The sequence below is a fragment of the Cinclus cinclus genome, chromosome 23, assembly GCF_963662255.1.
Source record: "Cinclus cinclus chromosome 23, bCinCin1.1, whole genome shotgun sequence".
NCBI lineage: Eukaryota > Metazoa > Chordata > Aves > Passeriformes > Cinclidae > Cinclus > Cinclus cinclus.
The window spans coordinates 1,844,585-1,868,397 of NC_085068.1; the positions used below are offsets into that span (position 1 = coordinate 1,844,585).

The following is a 23,813-nucleotide window of genomic DNA, read 5'->3' on the forward strand; positions in this document are numbered from 1 at the left end:
TCCCCTCAACTCAGCTCCCCCGCTCCCCCAGTGTTAGCTCTAAAATATTATTTTTTTTCCTTCACAGCGGAGGGGTTTTGGGCAAGAATTGCGCTTTCCACACGCCCCCCACCCTTCATCATCACCACACGCACCCCCAAGGTGGGTAGTTTTATGCCTAATTCTTTTGCTTTTGCACCGCTTTTCTCCTTCGCAGGGATTGAAGCCGCCATCTCCCGGTCTCCTCGCGGCATGGAAAATCCCCAAAAGTGCTTAGGGGGTAAAAAAACCAAAACAAAACAACAACAACAAAAACAACAACGGAACACCCCCCCCCCCCAAAAAAAAAAAAAAAAAAAAAAAAAAGAAGTCCCAAACGCCCGAGGATTGATTTATCATCGGAGCCGGAGTGATACGAGAGAAGCCATCACTGCTCGCCTGCTCCCCACGACAGGTCGTCCGGCATTCGCTTAATTAACAGCATATATTGGTGTGATCAGACGTAGTAATTCCATTTTAAAAAACCCAAATTCTGTGACATCCACACTCTCGTTGTTGGAGGCTGTAGCCAAGGTACCACGCTGTGTGTGTGTGTGTGTGTGTGTGTGTGTGTGCGCGCGCGCGTGTGTTTAAATATTCTTAATGCTGCCTTACCCTCTTTTTCCTGCATCAATGTTGTTACATTCTGTAACATTGCCTATTATTTCTTAGAAGCTAGGTACCTAAAAATACTGCTTTTTCCCCCATAGAATTGAAGATTTAGGCCCATACAGATGATCTTTTATTTCTGTGGATACAGAAATACTTGTATATATTAATTAAATATAAATATATAAATACTGCTATATATTTAATATTTCATACATATGACCTTTTCCCAGGGACTACTTAAAATATAAAATACGCCCTAAAAACTATAATTTAATTATATATAATCACTGTAACTTTGGCCCATATATATCTTTGATATATATATATATATATATATATATATATATATATATATATATATATATAACCTTTGTTTTCCTCCATTGGTTTCCTACTACAATGTATCCTAAAGGCAGGAGAAAAGATTCCATCAAAAATAAAAGACAAAAAATAACAAAACCCAACCCATCTCTTTTTTTTGCAGTCCATGATGGAAGTTTGTGCCTGAATGCATTATTTGTTCCACAGAGATGTAGATTTTCCTTGGGAGATTTGGGAAGGATTATTTTTTAACGAAAAAGAGGGAGAAAAAATACACCCAGGGGGAAAAAAAAAACAATGAAAAAGAAACAGAAGGGAAAAAAAGCACAACAAAACCAAACCGCAGTAAGTGAAGCTGCAAATGCAACCGAATAGTCCGGATCAGACAATTCATTGCACAAAAAAAGGATAAATAGAAATGCAATGGCCGGCTTTGCTGTTGATCCAGGAGGAGGGATCAGCTCCTTTATCCCACCATCTCGCGCTACAAACACCACCATTTTCTCTCTCTCTCTCTTTTTTTTTTTTTCTTTTTTTTTTTTTCTTTTTTTTTATATGCTTGGTTGGGGCGTTTTGTTTTGAGCCGAGGCGGCTGCACCACCCCCCGAGCCGGGGTTGCCAGAGACGCTCGGGGGCTTCAGTTACACAGAGATCTCTTATATCTCTTATTTTTCCCCAGCCTTGTGCAATCCTCTCCCTTTTAGTACACGGGTTTATTTCCTCTCCCCTCTGCGGGTATCAAGGTTTCTCTCCTCTCTCCAGCTTGGCTGCTTATTCCAGAAGTTTCCACGGGGCCGGGGAGCCCCCACTGCGGCGCCTTTGCCGCAGCGTCGGGCAGGAGGAGGAGGATGCGGAGGATGCGCCACCTCTCCCTGGCTGGGAGCCTCATTTCAAGCCGCTCCCCCTTGCTCCGTTCCCCCAGCCTTGAAAACAGCGCTGGGAGGTGTTTGCAGCTTGGAGGGTTTTTTTTTTTTTTTTTTTGTCCCCCCCTAAATAAATGGAAAGCAGAGCTGTCGCTGATGGAGATGGATGAGACAGGGCTGGCAGCGCCGCAGCCCTGCTCCAGCGTGGCCATGGCACCGATGGCATAAGTGACCTTTCCCAGGCGGTGGAAGGGGGGATTCCCCCCCTGCCCCAACATGCTCCTGCTCGGAATTGTAGCAGAAGTATTATTTTTAAATTTTCCTTCCCCCCCTCCCATTTCTCCTTCACTGTTTTGGTGGGGTTTTTTTTGTTTGTTTGTTTTGTTCTGTTTTTTTCCGAAGCTTCCTCATGATCTTTTATTTTCTTCCTGTGTGTGTTTTAATTGCGTTTTAAAATTGCCCAGCTGGAGACAAGGCTTGATTAGAGCAGAAACAATAGCTCCCTTTTATTAATAACAGGAAGGATTAACAATTGTACAGCACCTTCCTTGGAAAGCTTTCCAAACCATTTGCAAACACAAATTTCAGATTGTGCAGCCCTTGGCTGTGAGGTGGGTAAGTATTTTATTGTGCCACCACCCGAAATCACCTCGGTGGCAAATCTCATTTCTGAGTGCTTAAAAAGATGACAGATTTGGTTGGTGGGTTTTTTTTTTTTTTTTTGGTGGGTAGTGGTGGGTGGGTGGTTGGGGTGGGGTGCGGGACTGGCTAAAAGCTGTAACCTAAATCTGTGGATGCAGAGTATTTGCTGTGTCCTGGGAGCTGGGCTGTTCTTCCTCCAACCATGCAGCTCTCCAGAGCCAAGCTGCAGATTTGCTGCATGTCAGTAAACATCTGCTTATGGATTTTTAATTTTGTTTTTTAATCCATTCCCTTTCTGCAGTCCCTAAGTGACCTCTTCCACGCTGCCTCCACTGAGGTTCCACCACAGCTTTGCACTGGAGCACTAATGTTTGTGAGCCAGAGTGACCTTGCTGGGGGTACTGGGCCCACCGAGCAAGTGAGGTGCTCTAATTTGATCCCAAATCCCTGCACCCTGTTTTTTTCCAGGTCATCCCCTCACTCAGGGGGATGTTGGAGTTATGGGTTAAAGCTGTTTAATGCCTTATTTTTTTTTCTCTGCTTTTTTTTCTCTGCTTTTTTTTTTTTTTAAGTTTTTTTTATTTCCAGTGGAAACAATGTCTTGTTTATGTAACCCCTCTCCTCAGCAAATCCCTACAAACCAAGCAGGGATCCAGGAGTCACCCGGGCAGTGGGATCTGGCCTTTCCAGAAGCATGAGGGACAAGGCTCCAGTCATGTCTGTGTGTGTCACACACAGGCCACATAAACCCGCAGTGTTCCTGTGGTTACTTCTGTCTGCAGAGCATGAGTGGGTCCCAGGGCTTTCCCTTCCCACTGCTTGCTGGTTCACAAAGGCTGATGCTTCTGGAAAAAGCTCTGCCTTGCGGCCTTCAAAATAAATAAATAAAGCAGCACTGCTTCGGATTAGTCATCCTTATTTTTGAAGGAAGCTGTTTGCCAGCACTATCCGAATCACGCATGTGCATGTGAGATGGGAACTCCAGAAGGGTGGTAACGTGGTCTGCTCACTGCTCCTTGGAGCTCAGCCACCCGGGCTTAATTGAACTGCTCCTGGCAGGTGGAAAAACTGACAGTCCAGCTTTCCAGACCTTTCCCTCTTTTTTTCAGTGCTGGAATCTGCATTGGCAGGTGTGCAAACGTGGAGACCATAACAGCAGCGAGTGAGGATGGATGAGCTGTTTTCTGGGGTCACATCCAACTCCAGAGAAGAAAGCCTGGTGATTTATAATTTTTTTCTTGTCTCTGGTAGGTTTTACTCTGAGCCCCACTGTACCTTGGGAGAAGACTGAGTTTGACCCTTTTGGCTGTTAAAAACTATTCTGTTTTTAAACCTTGGTACTTTTTCCTTTCCCTGTCGTCATGCAGAAGAGCAAGTGCTGCAATTAAATAGTACTGCAAAGGGCAGTTCCCTCCCCCTTTCCCTTTCAAAAAATCCAGAGTTGTGTGTCTTGAACTGCTGCATAGGCAGAAAACATACAAAGCCCTTGTCAGCATTGTGCTGATGTGTGGCACATTAAAAAAAATACACACAAAAGGGGTGGGGGGAGCGGGTGCCTCCAGGGAGCAAAACTGTGGGGCCCCTTTCCCTCCAAGCCTACAGATCTATGAGGGATTGTCTATTCCTCCTAATTTTGCTGAGGCAAAGGTAGTGGAAGTCAGAGGAAGTCATCTTAAATGATGGTGATGATCTGGGTCCCCATGAATTAAATTTTTTTCTCTTGCTCCTGCGAGATGCAGCTGGTTTAATACTCCATTCCTCAAAGTCCTGCTCATATGTGAGGAAGAAGGGAAACGCTTCCTTACTGGGTGTCATTTCTTTTGTTGTGTTGCAAAGGTACTAAAAAGCACCTGGTGCTGGTCTCTGCCAGGTTACACGACTTGGAGGCGCAGCTTCCCACAATCATTAGTGCACAGGGAGTGCTGGGGGTCTGTTAGCTACCCTTAATGAAGATATCACACCAGGATTCCATGGATGCCACTGGCTGACCCAACCCTGGAGGAGCAGGAAAAATTATTTCACTGACTGGTTGCTGCAGGGATTTCTTGCACAGCTATGACTTTATCCTTCTTTTTGGCCAAAATTAAGTGCATGGTGGGGGGATGAGGTGGCCAGGCTGGATTTCATACCCTGCTCCCTGTGCTTAGTATCTGAACAGTGGCTGTAGCTCCTGTGTCTGAGGCCTTGTTTGGAATAAGCCAGTGTGGACAGGGATTTAGATTTTATTCCCTCATTAGGGCTGTGTTGGTTTGGAGATATACCTTGTACTCTTCATAGACCTTTGCTGGCAGGGAAGTTCGGAGGAGCAAGAAGCTGCCTGTTGGGATGATTCCACATTTTTCAGGCTGGCACACCCTGTGGGACTCTAAATTACTTTCCTTTGGCAGTTGAGGATAAATGACTGAGAATTGCCTTGTGAGTGCTGAACTTTTACCACCCTGAAGAGTTACTGGAGCTACATCCATGATATTTCCAAGCTAAACAAAACCTGAATTTCCAGTGCCAAAAAGCGATACAAACTTCCACTCCTCTGTACAGAAGAAAGTCACGGTCTTTCAAGCTTTGTTCTTAGTCCAAACAGTTAAAAAACAGCACTGTGAGATCTGTAGACGTGAAAATACAAGCCAAAGGCAGATAAGAAATGCTGTGGATTTTCTCCCATGCGGAATAGCTCCCATGCTATGTTGGAGGAGAGGCTTTAGAGCACAGCAGGTGTTGAGGCACAAATATTTCTCTTCGTGCTTTCTCTGGAGTGAAGGAGCGGTAACTCCACAGACATGGGGTCAGTCCTCTTCATTTAAACACCCTCATGTTGCTGTGGTATCAAAATGGTGTTTGATGAAACCAAAGCTCAGATGGTGGTTGCTTGGTGTTTATTTTGTGCCGGGTGTGCTTCTCAGTCCAATGCAGAATGTGGGAAGGGCAGCCTGTAGCTTGCAGGTTTGGACTGTGGGGTTTGTGCTAAAGCCTTGTCCTGTAATATTTCCAGTGTAATTTCTGGGATTTTTTTCATAGGCATTGCACACAGATAAAAATCACATCTGGATGTAGAGTTAATACAACAATTAGGTGTTAAAAGTGGTGAAGTATAGGATTCGGTGATGTAACTAGTCCTAGGGGATTTATATCCTTTGCAGTTGTCCTGTTTGGGTATCAAATCTCATGGAATTGTCTTTTTTTTAATGTTTTCTTTGGTTTTCTCTTAAAATGCAATCTTTTGTAGCCTGGAAGGCCGTAGTCCTGTCTAGTGATGAAAGCCCTGTGTTTGGGGAGAGCCCTTGTGAGGTAAGGAGACCCAGCTCTCTGGCATGTGGTTGTACAGGAGTTTGGGGGCAAGGGGAAGCAGGGCAGAAGCTGGCACTGTGATATTCCTATTTTTTCCCAACAACAGGCTAAAAAAAAGGTGTTATTTCCAATATATCTACCACACAATAAGTGAGAGTAAACTCTTTTGCAGTCCTGTGTTGGCATATAGGTTCTGGTTGTTTGGCTCAACCATCACACTGGGTTCTGCTGCTGAAGAAACCTCTGGTTATTTGTAGAAGGAATTTTAAAAACAGAAATATGCTTTTATATAGAGATAAAATTGGGTTCAATGTCAACTGAAGTCCAGGGTCCCCTGTATACTGGGCTGTAGGATGTGACCGGTGCTAAGCCACTGCCTAAAATGGTGGCATTTTGTGGCATCTCCCATTCCTGGCACTGTGCATAAGAACACCACAGGGAAGAGTGTCAGAAAATAGATTACTAAATTCTGTATTTCAAAAATATGAAGGGAGTTTTCTCCACAGAGTCATCTCATCAGGAAGATTTGGAGCACTAACCCTTAAAAAGAACCGAAATCAAGAGCTTTATTAATATAAATCCTGTGCTTTGTGTTGGTTAAGGCTCCAGAACCCAGCTCTGTGCTCCAAGTGTTTTCAGCTCCTAAGCCAGTAGCCTCTGTCTTGACAACAAATGGGCCTAAATATCAAACAGCACCAATTCTTTATTGGAAAAAATTAGCATAAAGCATTATAACATTATGTTATAAATTATAACATTAGGCCAATAATTCAGACTGTCTTAAAAAGGAGATAAAAACTTAGCTGGGAATTTGATAGTCAGCTGCCATAGTGTTCTCTTAGTAAATACAATCAATGAGCAAGGAAGGCACGTAAATACATTTTACCCTGACAAGATGGTGGCTGGCTCAAACAAAGGAACACTCAGTGTTTCTTGGGGCTTTTTGCTGGGAAACTTTTTTTTTGCTTTTTTACAAAAAGCAGAGAAACTGGCTGTACACTGGTGGTGGGGGTAATCCTCGCATTCCTGCTCAGTTCCCCATGAACTCCGGCTGATGTAGCCAGGGAGAGGGGTAACGTCCCCCTTTCCCAGCACAACACACAGAGATGTTGCTGTGCCAGAACTGAGGGTAGGAAGTTACGATCTGAGCAAAAAGCTGGCCTTGCTCAGTATCTAATCTTTGCTTTTTGAACAGTCTCAGCGACGCGTGGCAGCTTCACCGCTCAGGAAAGGCGCAGTGTTCAAAATGAATAAACCTGCCTTTTGAGGCATTGTGTCTGCCCACTTCTATTTATTGGTTTTTCCTCCTCAAAGAGAGGCTGCTGTGTGGACCTCAAGGATGTTTTCATCTCCTCCTGCCCTTTTTTCCCCTTCAAACTGGAGAGCTGCTAACTTTATTAGCTCCTTATATGGCAGCCCCATTTTCTCACGCCTTTAATGGCTCTCTTTTGATCTGTCCGGTTCTTGCCTTGCTTTTCCTGACATGTTCAAGCTGAGATGGGTTTATAACCTGCTCCCTCACTAATAAATGGCCTGGCACTTTAATCCTCTCCAAGCACTGATAAGAAAGATCCAAATATTTTAACTGTGGGGTTGGCTGAGATGTCGGGAGATAGCTGGGCTCTTGGTTACACCCTCCCAGGAGTAATTTAAATTGTTCTTTGCAGTGTGTATCCCAAAGGCCAAGGGCCATCGGGTCATGTAGAATAGCTCAAGTCCCCTTGTTCTCAGCTGTTCGGTCCCTGGGAAGGGCAACACACAGGGCAGCGCATCTGTGCCTCACCCCTGGGTGCTCATCACACTGTCACTCATGGCAGGACACTGGGCTGGCACAAACGTGTATCTCTTCTACAAGATACAAGGATGGTGTTGGTCCTTCCTCACAGCCCCTCTGGCCTGCTGAGGGGAGGGTTACACCTGCTCTGGTCTCCAGTCTGGGTGTATGTTCTTTAAAATCTTCTGCTGATCTGGTGGGGATCTGGTTACAGCAGCATTGCTGGCGTGGTCACAACTAGGAACAGTTTCCCTGCAAAGCATTTGAAGGGTATCACGATGGTCCAGAGCTTTGTTTTGTATCACCAGTGGAGCTTTGTGCTCCTCTTCCAGCTAGCTGTGATGTAAATGGAACCCTCCTGGCACTCCTCTCAAGCCTCTCCTGTCAACAGAGTCGATGGCTTTGTTTGCGACAGCTCCCAGCCCCTGCATGTCCTGTGAGATGGCTGGGTGACAGCAGTGACTCCACGAGATTCCCTGGAAGGACCTGGGAGCTGGCATGGTTTCCTCGTGTCCCTTGGAGATACCACCCCAGCAGGGAGGAAGAACAGTTAGAATTGCAGTTGCAGCAAGTGCACTTCATCAGAGAGGGAGAATTTGTAATGGAAAAGTTTTTTTTTTTTGCTGGTTTTGGTTTGGGTTTTTCTTCTCTGAAATGGAGAGCATGTTGAAGGCAGAGACACGTACCAGCTACTCCTTGGGCTTTCCCAGCAGGTAAAACGGAAAGCTGAGCCCAGTTCCACATGGGAAGAGCCGGTGAAGCATGTTGGCATCACATTTTCTTGTGTGCATGTGACTCCATCACACATTTTAAATAATAGATGGTTTGCGTGCAAAGAATTGTTATGGGTTTTAATTAATTAGTAGATCCTAGTTTGGCAGAGCCCATCATCACTGGGGAAACTGAGGCATTGGGCTGCCAAAGGAGTCAGGGATAAGGTTCGGGGCCACCACAGATCAAGTCCACATGCGTCAGAGATGTGATTAAATCAGGAGATTTGCATGTTTGTTAAGCTACTACAGCTTGGTGACTTTGACCAGTAGTGAAGTGGACTTGTTGCCAGAAGGTTACAGTGTCCAGCCGGACTGGGTGCCAGAAGGCAGCTCTGACAAAATATGGGTTTGATCAATATCAAAACGTCATCAGGAGACTTTGGCCATGGAAAGTACTGAAGTAAGGGTTTGCTGTGTGATTAAAGCAGTGAAGGCTTTAAACACCAGCACTCGTGGCTGTGGGTGTGTGTTTTATCCTGACCTCAAGCTGCTTGGAGTCTCACAGTGGGAACTGACTGGGCATTTTCCTTTTGGGACATAGAAAAAGGTGTTTTATCAGTGCAGTGGCATGTTTTGGTGGGAAACATCTTGTGGGTTAAAAAATGCCTAGTTCTGTGTTGCAGAGCTGGGGTGTGACACTTCAGGCAACTAGAGACTGGTGATATGGGCAATTTCTTCACCCCATGTTAACGAGTTTTGCGAACCCCTGGGGGGGTGGGAGGTGAATCCTTCCCACAGCGGGAGGTTTTTGTGTGTGGTTTTCACAGAATGTGGTTTCACTTCTGTTGGAGGAAGTGCCTCAGGACAACACGGCCACCTTACTTTGGTGGAGGAAGTGTCTCAGGTTGACACATCATCCCTGTTTTGGCAGAGGGAAGCATTTGGAGCAGCCAGGGGGGTTTGGTGATCCCCCTGAAGCCCTGCTCACCGTTTGTTGCTCTGACCTTTGGAGCCATTACGGACACCAGAGCCACGGGCAGTGCAGGGCCCTCACTGCCATCACCTCGATTTTTTACCTGTCTGCCTAGTGGCCACCACTGGGTGTGTGCTCACCTGGGGATGAAGGTAGCTTGTGGCTCAGGATTTTTGAATCGTTATGGGATTTGGGGGAAGCTGTAGGTTTGGGGATCAGCAGGGGCCCCTGGCTGGGTGAAGCTCCTTTGAGCTGTCTTGCCCTTGCAGTGCAACCCATTCTGGCTCTCACAGCTCCTCATTACAACGGCCCAGCTCAGCATTATGAGTCTCCCAGCCCCGTTTCTCACAGCCCCATCACGACTCTCAGCCTCCAGACGTTTCTCACAGCCCCTCATTACAATTCTGGCAGAGCCAGTGACATCTCTCACAGCCCCCCATAACAACTCTCACAGTCCCCATTACAATTTTCAGAGCCCCTGAACTGATCCTCACAGCCCCCCAGTAATAGTTTCAGAGTGCCCCCCGCTGTCTCACAACCCCCATTATGTTTTAGTCTCTCACTGTTTCACAATCCTCTCATCCCCACCTTTCTCACATCCCCATCCCAGTTCTCACAGCCCCCCAGTAGTTTTCTCACCATCCCGATTCCCACACCCCCCCACCCCCTCATCCCCCGTGTCTCACACCCCCACTGCCCCACCCGCCCCGCGCAAGCGCAGCCCCTCCCTGCCCCGCCCCTCCCCCCGCACGGGGCGGTGCGCGCTCTCACCCCGCCTCCCCGCCGGCCTCGCGGCGCGCGCTCCGGGGCGCACTGCGCCTGCGCGGGGGCCCCCGTGTGGCGCTGCGCGAGGCGCGGGCAAGGGAAGGGAAAAGGGAAGGGGAGGGGGGAGAGCGAGCTAGTGAGCGCGGCCGGGCCGGCGGAGCAGCGGGAGCCCGGGGGGGGGCGGAGGAGGAGGAGGAGGAGGAGGAGGCGGCGGCGCCGCGCTGCCGCTGCCGGAGGAGGAGCAGGAAGAGGCAGCGGGAGCGAGCGAGCGGGCGGCGCGGCGGGGGGAGCCGGCGAGGGAGCGCAGCCGCGGCGGAGAGCGAGCCCGGCGCCCGGTAGCCGGCCCGGCGGGCAAGGGGCCCCCCCGGCGGGGATGGTGCGGTCCGACGGCCGGTGGCGCTGAGGGCGGCCGGGCCCCGCGGCGGAAGGGGCGGAGGGCGAGGCGGAGGCGGCGGCGGGCGGCGAGCGGCGGCCGGCGGCACGGCGCGGGGGCAGGCGGCGGCCGGGAGCCGGGGCACGGGCGGCGGGCTCGCCCCGCGCCGCGCAGCATGGTCCGGGAAACCAGGCACCTCTGGGTGGGCAACCTGCCGGAAAACGTGCGCGAGGAGAAGATCATCGAGCACTTCAAGCGGTGAGTGGGGAGCGGCGAGGGGGGCCTGTCCTGCCGGACCCGCGGTGGGGGAAAAACGAGGGGAAAAACGTGGGAAAGGGGGAAGGAATGCGCGGGGACGGCGGTTCCCGCGAGGAGGAGGAGGAAAACAGCGCTGTAAATAACCCGCTCCATGGCGGGATCGGCGGCGCGGCCGGAGCGGGGAAATACAAAAATGGTTAAAAATGAACCCGAAACGACGGAGCAGCAGCGAGTGGGTCTCGGCGGTCGGCACGGAACGGATCCCATGACGAGGATGTTGGGAGGCAGCTCTGTGCGTGGCCGACTTTTTTTTTTTTTTTTTTTTTTAATTTTTCAACGTTCGGACTTTTTTTTCTATTTATTTTCGCCCATTTCACTGCGTTTCCCTCCCACCTGAAGCCGTGGAGGATGCTGCGTGTCCCCCCGAGGTGCAGCGAGCTGTAGGAACCGAAGCTCCTGCAGCTGCGAAAATGTGACTGTAGGGGAAAAAGAAAAATCACACAAACCCACGGAGAAAACACGGGATCCTGCATGCGGGAAGCGCTCTGGGCTCCTTATATCGTGCTGTTTTTTTTTTTTTTTTTTTTTTTTTTTGTGTTATTGTTGTTGCATAGGTTAATCCCGCTCATAAGGAAGTAGTAGCTGTTTGCATGGTTGTTTTTTTTTCCCTCCTCCCTCCGTCTTTCTCTGCGAGGAGGAGGAGGAAGAGGTTTCTCCCTTGCCGCCTCAGCAGCACCTTTTTCCTGTGGAAATGCTCTCAAGTTTATGCACCCCACCTTGGAAGCTGATTTTTAGGAAGAAAAAGAGAGTAACGAGCCCTGCTCAGCTCATGGCCCCTCCAGGCTCTTTGCTTTAATCCCACCAGCAGCAGAAAAAAAATGGATTTTGAAGCTTCCTTTAATCTTGCTGTGCTGGAGAAATGACGGAGCGTTCTTAATAATGAGTCACCATGGGAAAAATAGATGCGGTGACACCGAGGGGGAAAAAGGAAGGTCCCAACGCCTCTTCCCTGGTTTCTGGTCGTCTGTTGTGAAAGGACTGCGGGTCTCGCGTCCCCCTCCATCCTCCTGGCCTCAGCTGCTGCAGCAGCCAAACCCCATCTCTGCATCTTCATCGCTCTGAAATGGCTCTGTTTTAATCAAGCTTCACCTTTTTTCACCTTTATTATCCCCATGAGCCCAGAATTCGCCGCTTGATCGACGCGCTGGATGGTGGATGTGTATCCACGATGGTTTGTCGTGTCCCTCAAGTCCCGGTTATGTGACCCAGTGCTGTACAAAGCCAGGTTTTGGGGAGAGGAAGCTTGCTCTAGGGTTATTTGGTTAATTCCTGCTTTAACTAGCTGAGAGAATAGACGCTTCACAGTGGAAATGTGAAATTCCTCAGTTTTATTTTGTCCAGTCGTCCTCTTTTAGAAGATGTATTAAAGGAGGGAAAAAGTTGCTATGGTACTGTTGCTTGGAGATGGATGGGAAAAATGGCAGGTGCTGAATTAATTGCCTTTTTTTTTTTGATTGTTTTTACCTCGGCAAATTGCGATGGGAGGTTTGGTAAGGAGCTTTGTAGCCAGACATTTCTCCCTGTTTTTCCAAAGTGATGTTTGCTCCGGATTTGTGTGTTTGGATGAGGTTGATCTCACGGCAGTAAACAGTTAAAACGCGCTTCAGCCCTTTGGCTGCAGGTACTACAGCAAGGGGAGGGAATGACACGCCGCCTCCGAATGCTTGTGGGGTGTAACCGCTGAAATATTTGTGGCTGGAAAAGGGGTGAGGGGGTGAGTGTGGAGCCGGGTCTGAGGCTCACAGTGTAGGTGCTGTAGGTGGACAATGGAGCAAGGCTTCCTTTGTATGCCCGTGCTCGCCTGGGGGAAGGAACACACGCTGCACAAGGCTTGCATGGCGTGGTGGTTCTGTCCAGAGGGAATGAGAGCGGCTGTTCGGCCGTGGAAGTGGGAAGGGGACTGCTCCCTCCTTGGAAAGGACTCTGTAGTTGGGAGAGAATGTCTTTTCCGATGGAGCGGGGCTTGGCAGAGCCAGGTTCCCACCCATCCCCCAGCCTGGGAGTAGGGCGAAGCGCGTGCGGGGAGGCTGAGCCACGGGAGCCGCGACAACGGGGCAAGTTTGGGGGAAAACCACTCAAACCTCCATGGGCTGCGGCCGGGACCCGCCTTACCCCCGGAACCTCTGTGCAGCTCACCGGGGTGTTTGTTTTTCCACTCTGCTTGGGAAATGCTCTCCTTCCCAGATGGAATTCCATTGGCAAGGCTGTTGCACAGGCCCTGCTGGGGGCGAGTTTGAGAAACAACCATCTTGTTTCCAAAGAAGCAAAAATTCAGGGAAAACTAAAACTTAGAGCTTGGTGGAAGTATGGAGGGTTTGCTGTCTCTCCTCCTCTCTTTGCTTAACCACCGACTATGGGAACCTTGCTTGGATTTGCAGCATCACAAGAAATTCTGTGAAGGGATGAATTAAGAATTTTGAAGAAACAGATGTTTTTATTCTTTATCCCCAAATGATCCTGATTGGTTTGTTAGTTTAGTGAGGTGAATGGAAATAACACTCCTTGCTATAAAATTTTCTCTCAAATTGGAGAATACTGAAGCTGGTCTCAAGAAGCACTGGCTTATGTGAGCAGTGCTATTTTTTTCCCTAGAAGCCCTTTTAAAAATATGTTTCCTTGATATTAAAGGAGATTACAGAGGAGATATTTTCCATGCATTTAAATGCGTTTAAATTGTCTTTCAGTTTCTTGCCCAAATACTGCTTTTTCAAAAACTAATGCTCTATATTTCCTTTCAACTGAGCTATTAAGGCACCCTGAAATAGAAAAGTAACCAGTGCCAGGATTGGAGATAGACTGTTCAGCTGGAATAAGTAGCAAATCCAAGTTATGATCTGGGAGATGTGAGCTCAGAGAAGTGGTTTGGGTTCACCTAATTAATGCTGGAAAAAACCCCATCCTTCACCATCACTGAAACAGATGCTCTGCAGCTTGCAGAGCAAGACAACTAAATATAGTAACAGTTGTCCCCAACACAAGTGCTGCCCTTCCATATTTTTTTTCCTCCCTGTGTTTTCTTCCCGTTATCTGAAAGAATGTGGCTTTGTCCCTTTACTGGTGTTTTAAAGGGCAAAGAGGAATAAAACCCTCTTAATGATGGACCATGTGACTGTCGTGTGCAATCTCCTGTGCTGGGGGAGAATTAAGACGTTTACAGTGACAACCATGGCCAAGAGAAACCCTGGATTTCAGGAAACAAATATGTTCCTTGAAAATCAGTGGAATACATTGCATTACTGGGTAATCTTGAAGGAGATAGATAACTTCTCAGGGGTTTTTTTTGGGGGTGGGAAATGGGCTTTGTATGACTTCACCATGTTCCAGTGTCTGTCTCTCAGGAGATGCTTTGGATACCTCCTGGAGAAGTGGTTGGCATTTTAAACATAACTGCAAAAAACCTGCTGTGACAGCAAGTGTCTGTTTCTTTTCAGTCGCTCCTAGAGAATATTTGATCAATTTGTGAGTAAATGTTTTGTTTTGATGGCTTGGAGTGTAAATTCGGTCTGGGAGGGTGGAATCTGTGCCTTCTGCTCCGTGTCACCGCTGTGGACTGAGGTAGTGTAGGGGTATTTTGGTAGCTCTGTTGCAGGCTGTGACTTGGTGAGAACGATGACGACCACTGCTGGTGTAGAACACTTGGAGGAAAGAATTTCTCACATCAGACACCAGCAGGTCTTGCCGTGCCTTTCCACAGTAACTGGCTTGAGTTAGAAGGAACAGTGGTCCCGGTGTTCTAGTAAAGTTCTGAAATGTATTCCCTGGGTTTTTTTGATGATCACTGATTAATAAGTCCTTGGGTATCACTTGGTATGCAAACACATGGATGTGTTTGCACCCTAACTCAGCTCAGCCTATACAGATATCTACCCAGATTTATTTTTATTGTAGGAAAACACAGAAGTAAGGCTGCAGAAGGAGCTATTCCAGTTTTGACTCTTGATTTGTGTCACTTTAGGTATTGCCGCAGATGAGGTACTGCCTTTTCCAGATCAGAGCTGTGAAGGAGGGGAGGGTACAGTTTACACCTGTGTTTTACTGAAGCGATGTCTGGACTAATGGGCTGCATTAGAACTTGTTTGTGCTGGTTTTACAACGCTACGAGTAATGTAATCCAGAGACTGTAGTAGGATGTTTGGCTGGGAGACTGGGGCAGGGGGATTAAAATAATTGCCTGGAATCAGAAGGGGAGTGGGTACCTGAGGCAAGTTTTTTCAGTGGGTTCCAGTGAAAGCCTTGCATGGAGCACAGCTTGGTCAGTCAGGGCTCATTGGGGTGATGGTGGTGCTGGTTCTGGTGGTGGTTTGCCATCAGAACTTTAATAATTCTGTTCCTAGTACTGATCCACAAGTCCCCCTAAAGCAGCACAGGCACCACCTCTGTGCTATCCTGGCTTGTTATTCAGCAATGTCTGCCTGCAGCTGCCTCCTGGTTTCCTCAGACCGAGTCGGAGGGTGATTCCCAAGCAGGCTGAGATCCATGGCTGCTCTGAATTCTGCTCTTTGCCTGCACTTGAGGTGGCAGCTGCTTGACGCCACACTGGCCAAGGAAATGGCTGGGTAATTATTTCAAAGAACTTAATGAAAAGCCACGAAGAGTGTAGATTTGGACTAAGCTTCTATTAAGTGGTTTTATATGCTGAGCTGTGGTAGAAAGATAAGTTGATGTCACTTGGTCACAAAATTCTGTCATCTGCTGAGCCTGGCTGGCATTATTTCTTCTCATATGTTTCTTCAAAGGTCCAGGCTGTGTTTAGATGTGATTATTTATGGTTTGATATGAGCAGCTTCTGTTGTTGCTGAGCTACTCAAGAACAATACTGGCTTTTGGTATTTCTTGCCCTTACTGTAAATTCCTTTGGTACAATACTGAAATAATCCTTGCAGAGTACAAGAAAGCAGATTCATATGTTGAGAACTTAACCAGTCCAGTGAGTCATTCAAAGGTATTAAATCCATTCATCAGGTCAGAACAGGAGATGAATAAAGGCTTAAATTCACTATGTGATAGCCTTGTTTACTGGCTTTTTATTCCTCCTTGCTTTTCATAGGCCAGAATGTCATGCCAAGTTCCCTAGCAAATGACTTTATTGACATCTTAAGGTGTGTCCAAAATTAGGTCCTTGTCTTTGCTGAGGGAGGCAGTCACTGGCTTTCCATAAAAAAGGAAGTAAATATCCAAATAAGTAGAAGGCAGATGTTGAATGAGTCAGGGTGGACCTGGGGCTCCTCAGGAGCTTTGTTTTTGTGAACTGATCTGTCACAACTGCAGCTTGTCTTGCTGTTGTGGTGGTTTCATGCTGCTGTTGTGTTGTGAGGAAGAGGAGGAGATGCCCTTTTGCATGTGAAGAGGTGCCTGAGAAGGAATGAACACCAAAACTGTTCTGAGGATGTTTGCAAAGGGGTAGAACTGAGGGTCACCCTCCTGGCTGCTTTTAGGCTGCTGAAGGTTTTGAGAGAGTTGTTGTTGGGTGTGAGCTGTGGAGCTGCCACTGGGTTGGATATGCTCTGGATTTGTAGCTACCAAAAATAAGAACCAGTGAGATACTTTACTTGTTTTTTATTCAATTCATTTAACTTGCTGAGGTTTGAGAATGCCCTGAAACCAAAGACTGCAAGGACAAACATTCCTGAGCAATACATTGAAGAATAAACTAAAAAAAATTATTGATCTCCATAGTAAGATTCTGAGTTTCGTGGCATCTCAGGCATGCTGATTTATGAATCTTGTGGGAGGAACAGGAGCCTGAGGATGGAAATTCACTGTGTACAGCCAGCCTTGCTGCTTTCCTTTGCTCAAGTTTTTGTGGCGTTCTGAAGACTTCTTAATGAAAGTCTTTTAATGAAAATCAGAAAGAAGTTGCTTTTTTCATCACCTGGGCTACAAGTCAGCAGTGTTTCCCACCTGGTGATTGTGCACACACACTTAGTTGGAGGTTTCACCTTTCTGCTTGGGGAATAATGGCAGCTCATCTCTCCTGAAAGCCATCTTTATCACTGTTCTGCAGCAGCATATTCAGAGGTGATGAAGGCTCCTGGACCATGAATAAAACACAGCAACTGCTTTGGTTTGTGCATTTCCATAGTTATTTTTTAACCTGTTGACGCTCTGTAATCATCTCCTGCAATCTGTAAAATCCTGCAGTGTGAAGATAACATCCTTCAGTAAAGGAACAAACATTATTCCTGGCTTTTAATAAATACACCAGATATATCCCAGGGTATGCTGCAGCCTGGTCTGTCAGCTGGAGAGATTGAAGGCAGCACCTCTGAATTTGGTGGAAACAACATCCTTCCTGGGATGGATTTTTTGGAAATGCCTTCTCTAGCCGTTGCGTGTGGCTGGCTCTGGACTAGAGTTTATGTCTGTGCCTTGTGCGAGGTCTAAACATTTGTGCTGACTTGGGTGAGAAAAGGTGCAAAAGGAACATCAGTTTTCTGCTCAGACAAGCTGATCATGGGAGGAGAGCAGCAGTCTTTCACAATAACTGTGTTCTGGTTAGTGGCTTGGACATTTTTAAGAACAAAAGGGAGCTTTTCTTGCTTCCTTTCTCTTCCCCTTTTTAATCAGGCTCAACAACTTAAAACTGAAAGCACTTTTTTATATAAGCACACTTAGATCTGGAACGTGAGCTTCCGCATCTGATCAGAAAGCCCTGAGCGTGCTCTTATATGTCTACTGAAAAGCCAGAGAAGTCCAGACATCTCTGGAAGGAGGGTGAATGGATGATCTGCAGGGCTGTCTGTCGGATACTGCTGGTGAGATAGTTCTGACCAGTGTGTGTTCCTCTTGGATGCCCCTCTGTCCAAATGGAGGCGCTTCCATCTTTTATTATTCCCAGTGTGGTAGGAAATGAGAGCTGTGTTCAGATCAAGTTCCTGTCATGAAGGTGGTCAGGTACCCAGTCAGAACTGGATTTGAAACCATCTTTTAGCTCAACATAAAGATTGGCCAGATTGTGAATTATTTTGTTTAAGCAAGTAGTGAATCACCTAGAGTTTTTCTCCAGAAAGAAAACTGACCTGGTTGTGTTTGCTATCCATGGGATTCATTGCGAGTAACTTGGTGTCCCTGTCACAGCTTTCCCTGTGTCTTCAATGAGGTGTTCCCTGCTTCCGCACAGCACAAAGCTCCGGCCATGGTCCATCTGCTCCTGCGGCTGGGTGAATACCTCCAGTCCTCATTAACAGTGATGGCTGCCAAAGACATCACAGAGGCTCGTTTAAATGTCCCTCTTTAGGCTCTCTGTGGCAGCTGCAGGTGACCTGTAATAGTTAATAGGGCAAAATAAGAAAAATAAATGGCCAAGTTGTACATTTAAAGAAGTCATCTTTGGAGGGGAAAGAAGTCTTCCGGCCTCATTAGCATCCTAGCTGTGAGGGGAATAAAATCTCAGGGTGGATGAGTATCTCTCTTGTATATGTAATCAACGTTTGATTTAATTTCGTGGGATCTGTGAGATGCTGCTCTTAGGAAGGCAGCTGGATATGCATCCAGACAGCAACTGGCCAGCACAGTCACTGCCTTGTAATCAAAGTCTCAGTAAACCTTTGGTCTTTTTCTTAACTCTGAAATAACTTATTGGAAGAATTAGTAGCAGAGAAGCTTTGCCACATTTGAAAAATAGAAGTGGCTTAAAGATTGATGTTGTAGATGATAACGCTGGTTGTGGGTGAGATACACCATTTTTTGGCAGCAGTTGAGCTCAGGAAGCATCTCTTCCTCTACATCCTTTCAGGGTTTGCAGCCTCTCGGTTGGCTGCAGTTAATGCTCTTGTCTATCTGGTGTCAGTCTGATTTTTCAACTTAAAGGTGAAGCTGGTCACTGAAAAGGCATAAAATGAGGGAGCAGCTTTCCCAGTGGTTGTGTTGGTGTATCTGGTTGTGTGGTGTATCCTTGAACCCCAGGAGGAACCTCTTGGTCTGGTAGTATGTGTGTTCACCTCCAGATACAGCTCTGCTCAAGTCTTTGGTGTGGTGAGGCCTCCTTTAAGTCAGCTCATAAAGCCAAGGTGTGAAACCTCACCTGTTGTTGCGATGAAACTCAAGTTTCCAGCTCAGCTTTGCAAAACTTTTGAGTTGTACTGGAAGGAAAGCCATTAAAGTCTGGCTGGTTCACGAGCTCGGCTCTAGAAAGTCCCAGGCTCTCACCTGTGGAGAAAGCGCCTAGAGCACAGGTAGTCACTGCAGACAAAACACACCTGAGTGTGTGCCAGGCTCTTGCTGGGCACTTGTCAGTGGGGAGCATTATTTTCCTTGGCCTGACACCTGGCTCATGCCAAGGACTATGCTGCCAGTTGGTTTAGTCACAGGACAAGCACTTTCTCCAGGGCGATGGAAGCGGTGAGTCACGAGGCAAAGAAATAACATTTGCACATGTGTGTTTGGTGACTGGCTGGTGTGGCAGAGCAGGAGTGGCTGGACTGGCTGGGAACTGGCTGGATTTCCTCCCTGGTGTCAAGATCATAACCTCTTAGCATTGGTGAGCTTCTGTGGTTGGGAATTTGACTGAGAGTCCTTGGATCTGTGGCTGATTCCTGTCAGAAATGAATTTTAAGTTGTCAGACCTGTGGGCTGAAATAAAGCTTGTCACTTGTTCAAAGCCAGTTGAAGTTTGGAGGGGAAGAGCAGTTCCATCACTTGAGGTCGTTTCAGAGACCACAGACAAATTAAACAGGTTTTTTCTTCTGAAGTACTGTTTTCTGGAAAGCATACAAAACCTGGGAGAAGAGGTTGTAAATGTCTGTTGCTGGAGAAGTCTGTACCAGTGGGACCAAGACTTCCAAAGCTTCAAGATGATCCACATCTCAGGTGCTCTGCAGCATGGCAGAAAGACCATAATGTGACTCTGCATCTTCCTCCATCTGCTGCCAAATACATGCAAAACGGAGCTTGGAGAAGCAAAAGTGAGATGGGGAATAACCCTTTCATGTAAGAGTGAAAAAAACTGATTAATCGAGAGATTCCCCTACAGTTGCAATGCAGCATGTTCTTAACATCAAATCCAAACAAATCCTAAAATCAGCCATGCAAAAGAACAGGCTTGAGCAATTCCCCTGCAGAAAGCGTTGAACATAGCCTATCACCACTGGTGTTTTTGAAGCAAATCTGCAGATTATGCTTTAAGCTGGAAGAAAAAAAATGCCCTGGAGATGGAATTCAGCAGCTCTGTGTCTAGCATGTAGGAACGTGAAGGTGTGCATATGTGTAGGCTGGGGATAAAGAATCACAGCTCGTTGTGCTTGAGATAACACAGCTGAACGTGCAGAGTTCCTACATATTTCTATAACCTTTCTGTGCTTCTGCAAATAGTGATATTTATTCTTATCTGCTTGGAGACCAAGTTTGAGCTGCCATGTGTATATATATCTTCTCTAATAAATTTTGAACCCATTTGCCAGTTTCAGCTAAACCTGAGGGCAAAGGGGATATTCAGTCTCAGACACACAACGTTCCTTTGAGTTTTGTGAAAACAAGCAGTTTTAATAGAGGAGAGAGACCTGATTAGCGACCCCATGGAGAGAAAAGCTGTAGTGAGAGCACAGCCCTTATTAGACATTAAAGAATCCACATGGGAGAGAGGTGTTCCTGACCGTGGGAAAAGCTGCAGTGGGACCTGGCAGTTATTGGACACCAGAGAATTCGACCTCAAGACATGCATCTGTAAGAAATAAGTCTTCATTAGTTCTGCTCACAAAGTTGCTTTTTTTTTTTTTTTTTTTTTTTTTTTTTAAATAATGTATACACCAATAAGCTATGGGTGTTTCCATGCTTTTCCTGGATTGTTCCAGGAAAGCAACTAGGAAAAGTGCCTTAGTAAGAGACTTTCTCTGGCTGGCTGAGGTGGCTGTGCCTCGTTACCCTAGCAGCTGTAAGTGGCTGATGTTGTGTTGAGCCCTTTGCTCCAGTGCGGTTGAGCTCTGGCTGGGCTGATGCAATACCAGGTTCTCCTGGCACTGCCAGCAGCGGAACTGCTGACTGTGGTGAAGAGGATATTAATGCATGCAGTGCCAAGAGGCATTTTATTCATCCAGCTTCGTGTAATCCCCATGTCCAAAGCATGGGTTCGGCTTCCTTGCCCTCCTCTTTGCCCTGGTTTGAAAGGTTGCTAGGACTCCTCCTGCGGACTGTTATGTGTCCTGTGGGTCTTGCAGTGGAACTGGCTGATATTTTAAGGATTGGATGCACCTATATTCACATGTGACCTGATGCGTGTTGATTGCAACAGTTGATCTATGGCAGAACTGGTTGTCATGGGGGTTGCATAAAATTTCTTGGTGTGTTGACTCTTGGATCAAATAGTTGCTACTGAAAGTGGCAACTATGGAAATGCAGGTTCAAATATTCTGTTTCTTCCCTCTATGGTACAGAGTAATTCCATTTATATATTAATATTTCAGCAGTATCCAAAAGGTCACTTTGCATTGAAGACATAAATAAAGTGTCTTCATTAGGAATCACTCTTACTTGGGGTCTTAAAATTGAGCATTTGGCTGAGCTGTAAAGCAAGAGACCAGCACTTGTTCCAGCATGGAGTTATCTCTGGACTATCTGATCTGTTGAGCATGTTACTTCTAAATACCAGAGGTATCAGGAGTATCGGTGAATGTGCCTATGCTAGCTTTTTAATTTCCTACTTTGTCATCTCTTAGGGAGGGATTATGTGTGCAGACAAAGTCCTGGCTGTTTTCTGTGTATGGCAGGAACACGTGCTGTATGTCATTAACAAAACCCCTGTTTGTAGTCGGGAGATTTCCCATTGAGTGCTGTTGTGGGCCAGAGGGAGCTGCAAAGTTCAGAGGGGTCTGGGTTCGAGTGGTTTGGGTGTTGGGGCAGGAGCGCGAAAGTATGAGCATTGAGCTCAGGATTCACACCAGGATTGTTCAGCTGACCTCTGTAACCTGGTTGATTAGTTTCTGCTCCTTGATTTTGATGTTTCCCTGAAGATCTTTATTGCTAGAAGAAGAGCTGTGAAGAATGCCCTGAAGAACATTGTTTTTCTCCCCCCAAAGGTCACAGAGCCAATAAAGATCACTCTAAACAGGTTTTAAAGTATCTCAGATTGTAATCTTGAAAATTATGGGAGCATGGTAATTAGGGCATGTTTCTGAATCGTCGTCATAAGGGCTGTTCTTGGTGTGGCTTGAAAACCAGAGCTCCTTGTAATACAAGGAGCTTTTATTTTGCTTAACACTGGGAAGGTGAAGGATTTCAGAGGTGCATGTCTCTTGGATTTATCACTCATGGATTAGCTTTGCTACTTGTGATTGTCCAGAGTGCTGTCCCAGCTGCTTGCTGTGTCTTATCTTTATAGACACAGCAATTTATCTGCACCAGTGCCCCCAGCATGGGTGAGAAACAGGAGGAGCTGGAAACCATCGTACAGCAGGAGATGATGGCATGAGTTGCCATTGTGGAATCATGGTGGGGATGGCTGACACAACTGGAGTTCTGCAGTGAATGCCTGTGATGTCTTCAGAAGGAATTGACAAGGAAGGAGAGGTGGTGGGGTAGCCCTGTGTGTTAGGAAGTGTTTGGATTGTCTAGAGGTTAATGATGGCGGTGTTAGGGTTTAGTGGTTATGGGAAAGAATGGTGGGACGGCTAACAAGGTAAATATCCCAATGGGAGTCTGTTCTAGATCACCCAACCAGGAGACCAGTTTCATCTGAAGAGAAAGAAATACTCTCTTAGCAGCTGGGAGAAGTCTCACAAGCACTCTTGTTCTTGTGGGAGACTTAAACTCCACGACATGTCTCCTGGAAATATAGCAGAGGGGAAGCAGTCTGGGAGGTTTGTGGAGTGTGTGAAGGACCCAGTTGGTGAGGGAGCCAACCAGGACATGATAGCGAGTTGTCCATAGTGTAATACTGCTCCTGGTCTGCCCTGCATGCAGCTGCTGGCCCGGGCAGTCCTACAGAGTGAAATGATTGAGCCTCAACAGGTGACAGTTCCCCACATTTGTTAGACTTAAGTGTAGTTTTCCAGGATGGTGGAATTCTGCTTGTTTCTATCAACATTCATTTCAGTAAATTTGAATGATTTTCATCCCAACCCTGTACTCACTCTTCTCAATGGTCTGTCCCTGATTTTGCTGTCTGCTGCACATTAGTTACTATATTTATGAAATAGTCAGTGCAATTTTGAGTGTTTTTTGTTTAGATGCCTTGATTTGTCCTGTGTCTCTCAGTCCCCAAGTCTCCTTCCATGCCAGGCATGTAATGATTCTGTCAAATTTTGAATAATGCTCTGCATTACTTGAGGCACAGTTTAATTCCAAAGACTTGTGCTGCTCAGGTTGGAAGGTGGTGAAATACCATCTTGTATCACTCTACATATGAAATTCCCTTTCTAACAAAAAAAAATTGTAAGTGTATATATAAATTTTATGGCAATAAAGCATGTGGCTATAATGAATATGAAGCTTGGAACATGGCGGGATGTAATTTCCTTAGGATAAGCGTGTTTGAACTGCTGCGTATTTCATTTATTGTATTACTGCCCTCGTTGTGATCAGTTGCAGTGCCATAATCTTTGAGTTTAATCAAAGTTCCCTTTGTGTTGTTGGCTCAGGAACTCTTACAGTGGTGAATATTAAACACCTTTTGTGAGCGGTGCGGGTGGGAGACGCTCTCTGTGTGGTTCTTGCTGGGAGCTGGTGGTACTGGAGGCTGGTGCTTAGCTCCAAACAGGATTTCTGCAGGATAGCTGTTCCTGTGGCTTGGTGTCCTGCTTCTGGTAAGATCCCAGTGTGGTCAGTGCTCTCTCTTATTTTGTGTGTTCTATGGCTGGAAAGTGTCTACACGTGCTGTTGTGGTGGGCCAAGTTTGTCAAGCTGTGAAATGAGCATCCATGATAGCAGAAGACCTTAGAACTGATGTTCATGGACTCAGCAGATACCCATTAGCCTGGCTAAAAACCCCTGTGGAGAGTGATGGCATCCTGCTTTATGGAGGTTTACTATCTGCATATCCTGGAATTCCCTGTACCTAGAGCAGACCTATTTTGGGCAGGGGAAATGCAGGGCTGGAGTATCCCTAGCGTGGGGTATTTGAACTGATTTGTTGTTAGGAATGAGAAGTGGCACAAACATCTGGTGAAGTATTATTTCAGGACACATTATTTTGTTATGAAATAACAACAAAGCCAGAGGAATGTGA

General features: G+C 46.7%; 1 protein-coding gene and 1 long non-coding RNA gene across 6 annotated transcripts in view; both read left to right on the forward strand.

The window, feature by feature from the left end:
- The first annotated feature begins 309 nt into the window (after positions 1–309).
- On the forward strand, positions 310–8,506 carry LOC134052870 (uncharacterized). Of its 4 annotated transcripts, XR_009933905.1 has the most exons (5): positions 310–552; positions 1,115–1,296; positions 2,758–3,703; positions 5,680–5,741; positions 6,937–7,454. It is a non-coding gene; the product is annotated as an uncharacterized LOC134052870 (long non-coding RNA). The 4 variants fall into 4 exon arrangements; XR_009933906.1 differs by lacking the exon at positions 310–552 and having other exon boundaries at positions 993–1,296; XR_009933907.1 differs by lacking the exons at positions 310–552; positions 1,115–1,296; positions 6,937–7,454 and adding an exon at positions 7,848–8,506 and having other exon boundaries at positions 1,505–3,703.
- A 1,968-nt stretch (positions 8,507–10,474) lies between these two features.
- SPEN (spen family transcriptional repressor) overlaps positions 10,475–23,813 on the forward strand; it is a 67,220-nt gene continuing 53,881 nt past the window's right edge. The window contains exon 1 of one of the 2 annotated variants that reach the window (XM_062507764.1): positions 10,475–10,597. In XM_062507764.1, coding sequence (XP_062363748.1) covers positions 10,515–10,597 — 83 coding nt within the window. In that variant the 5' untranslated portion in view covers positions 10,475–10,514. The remainder of the gene's footprint in view (positions 10,598–23,813) is intronic. The other variant, XM_062507763.1, reaches the window with a different exon arrangement.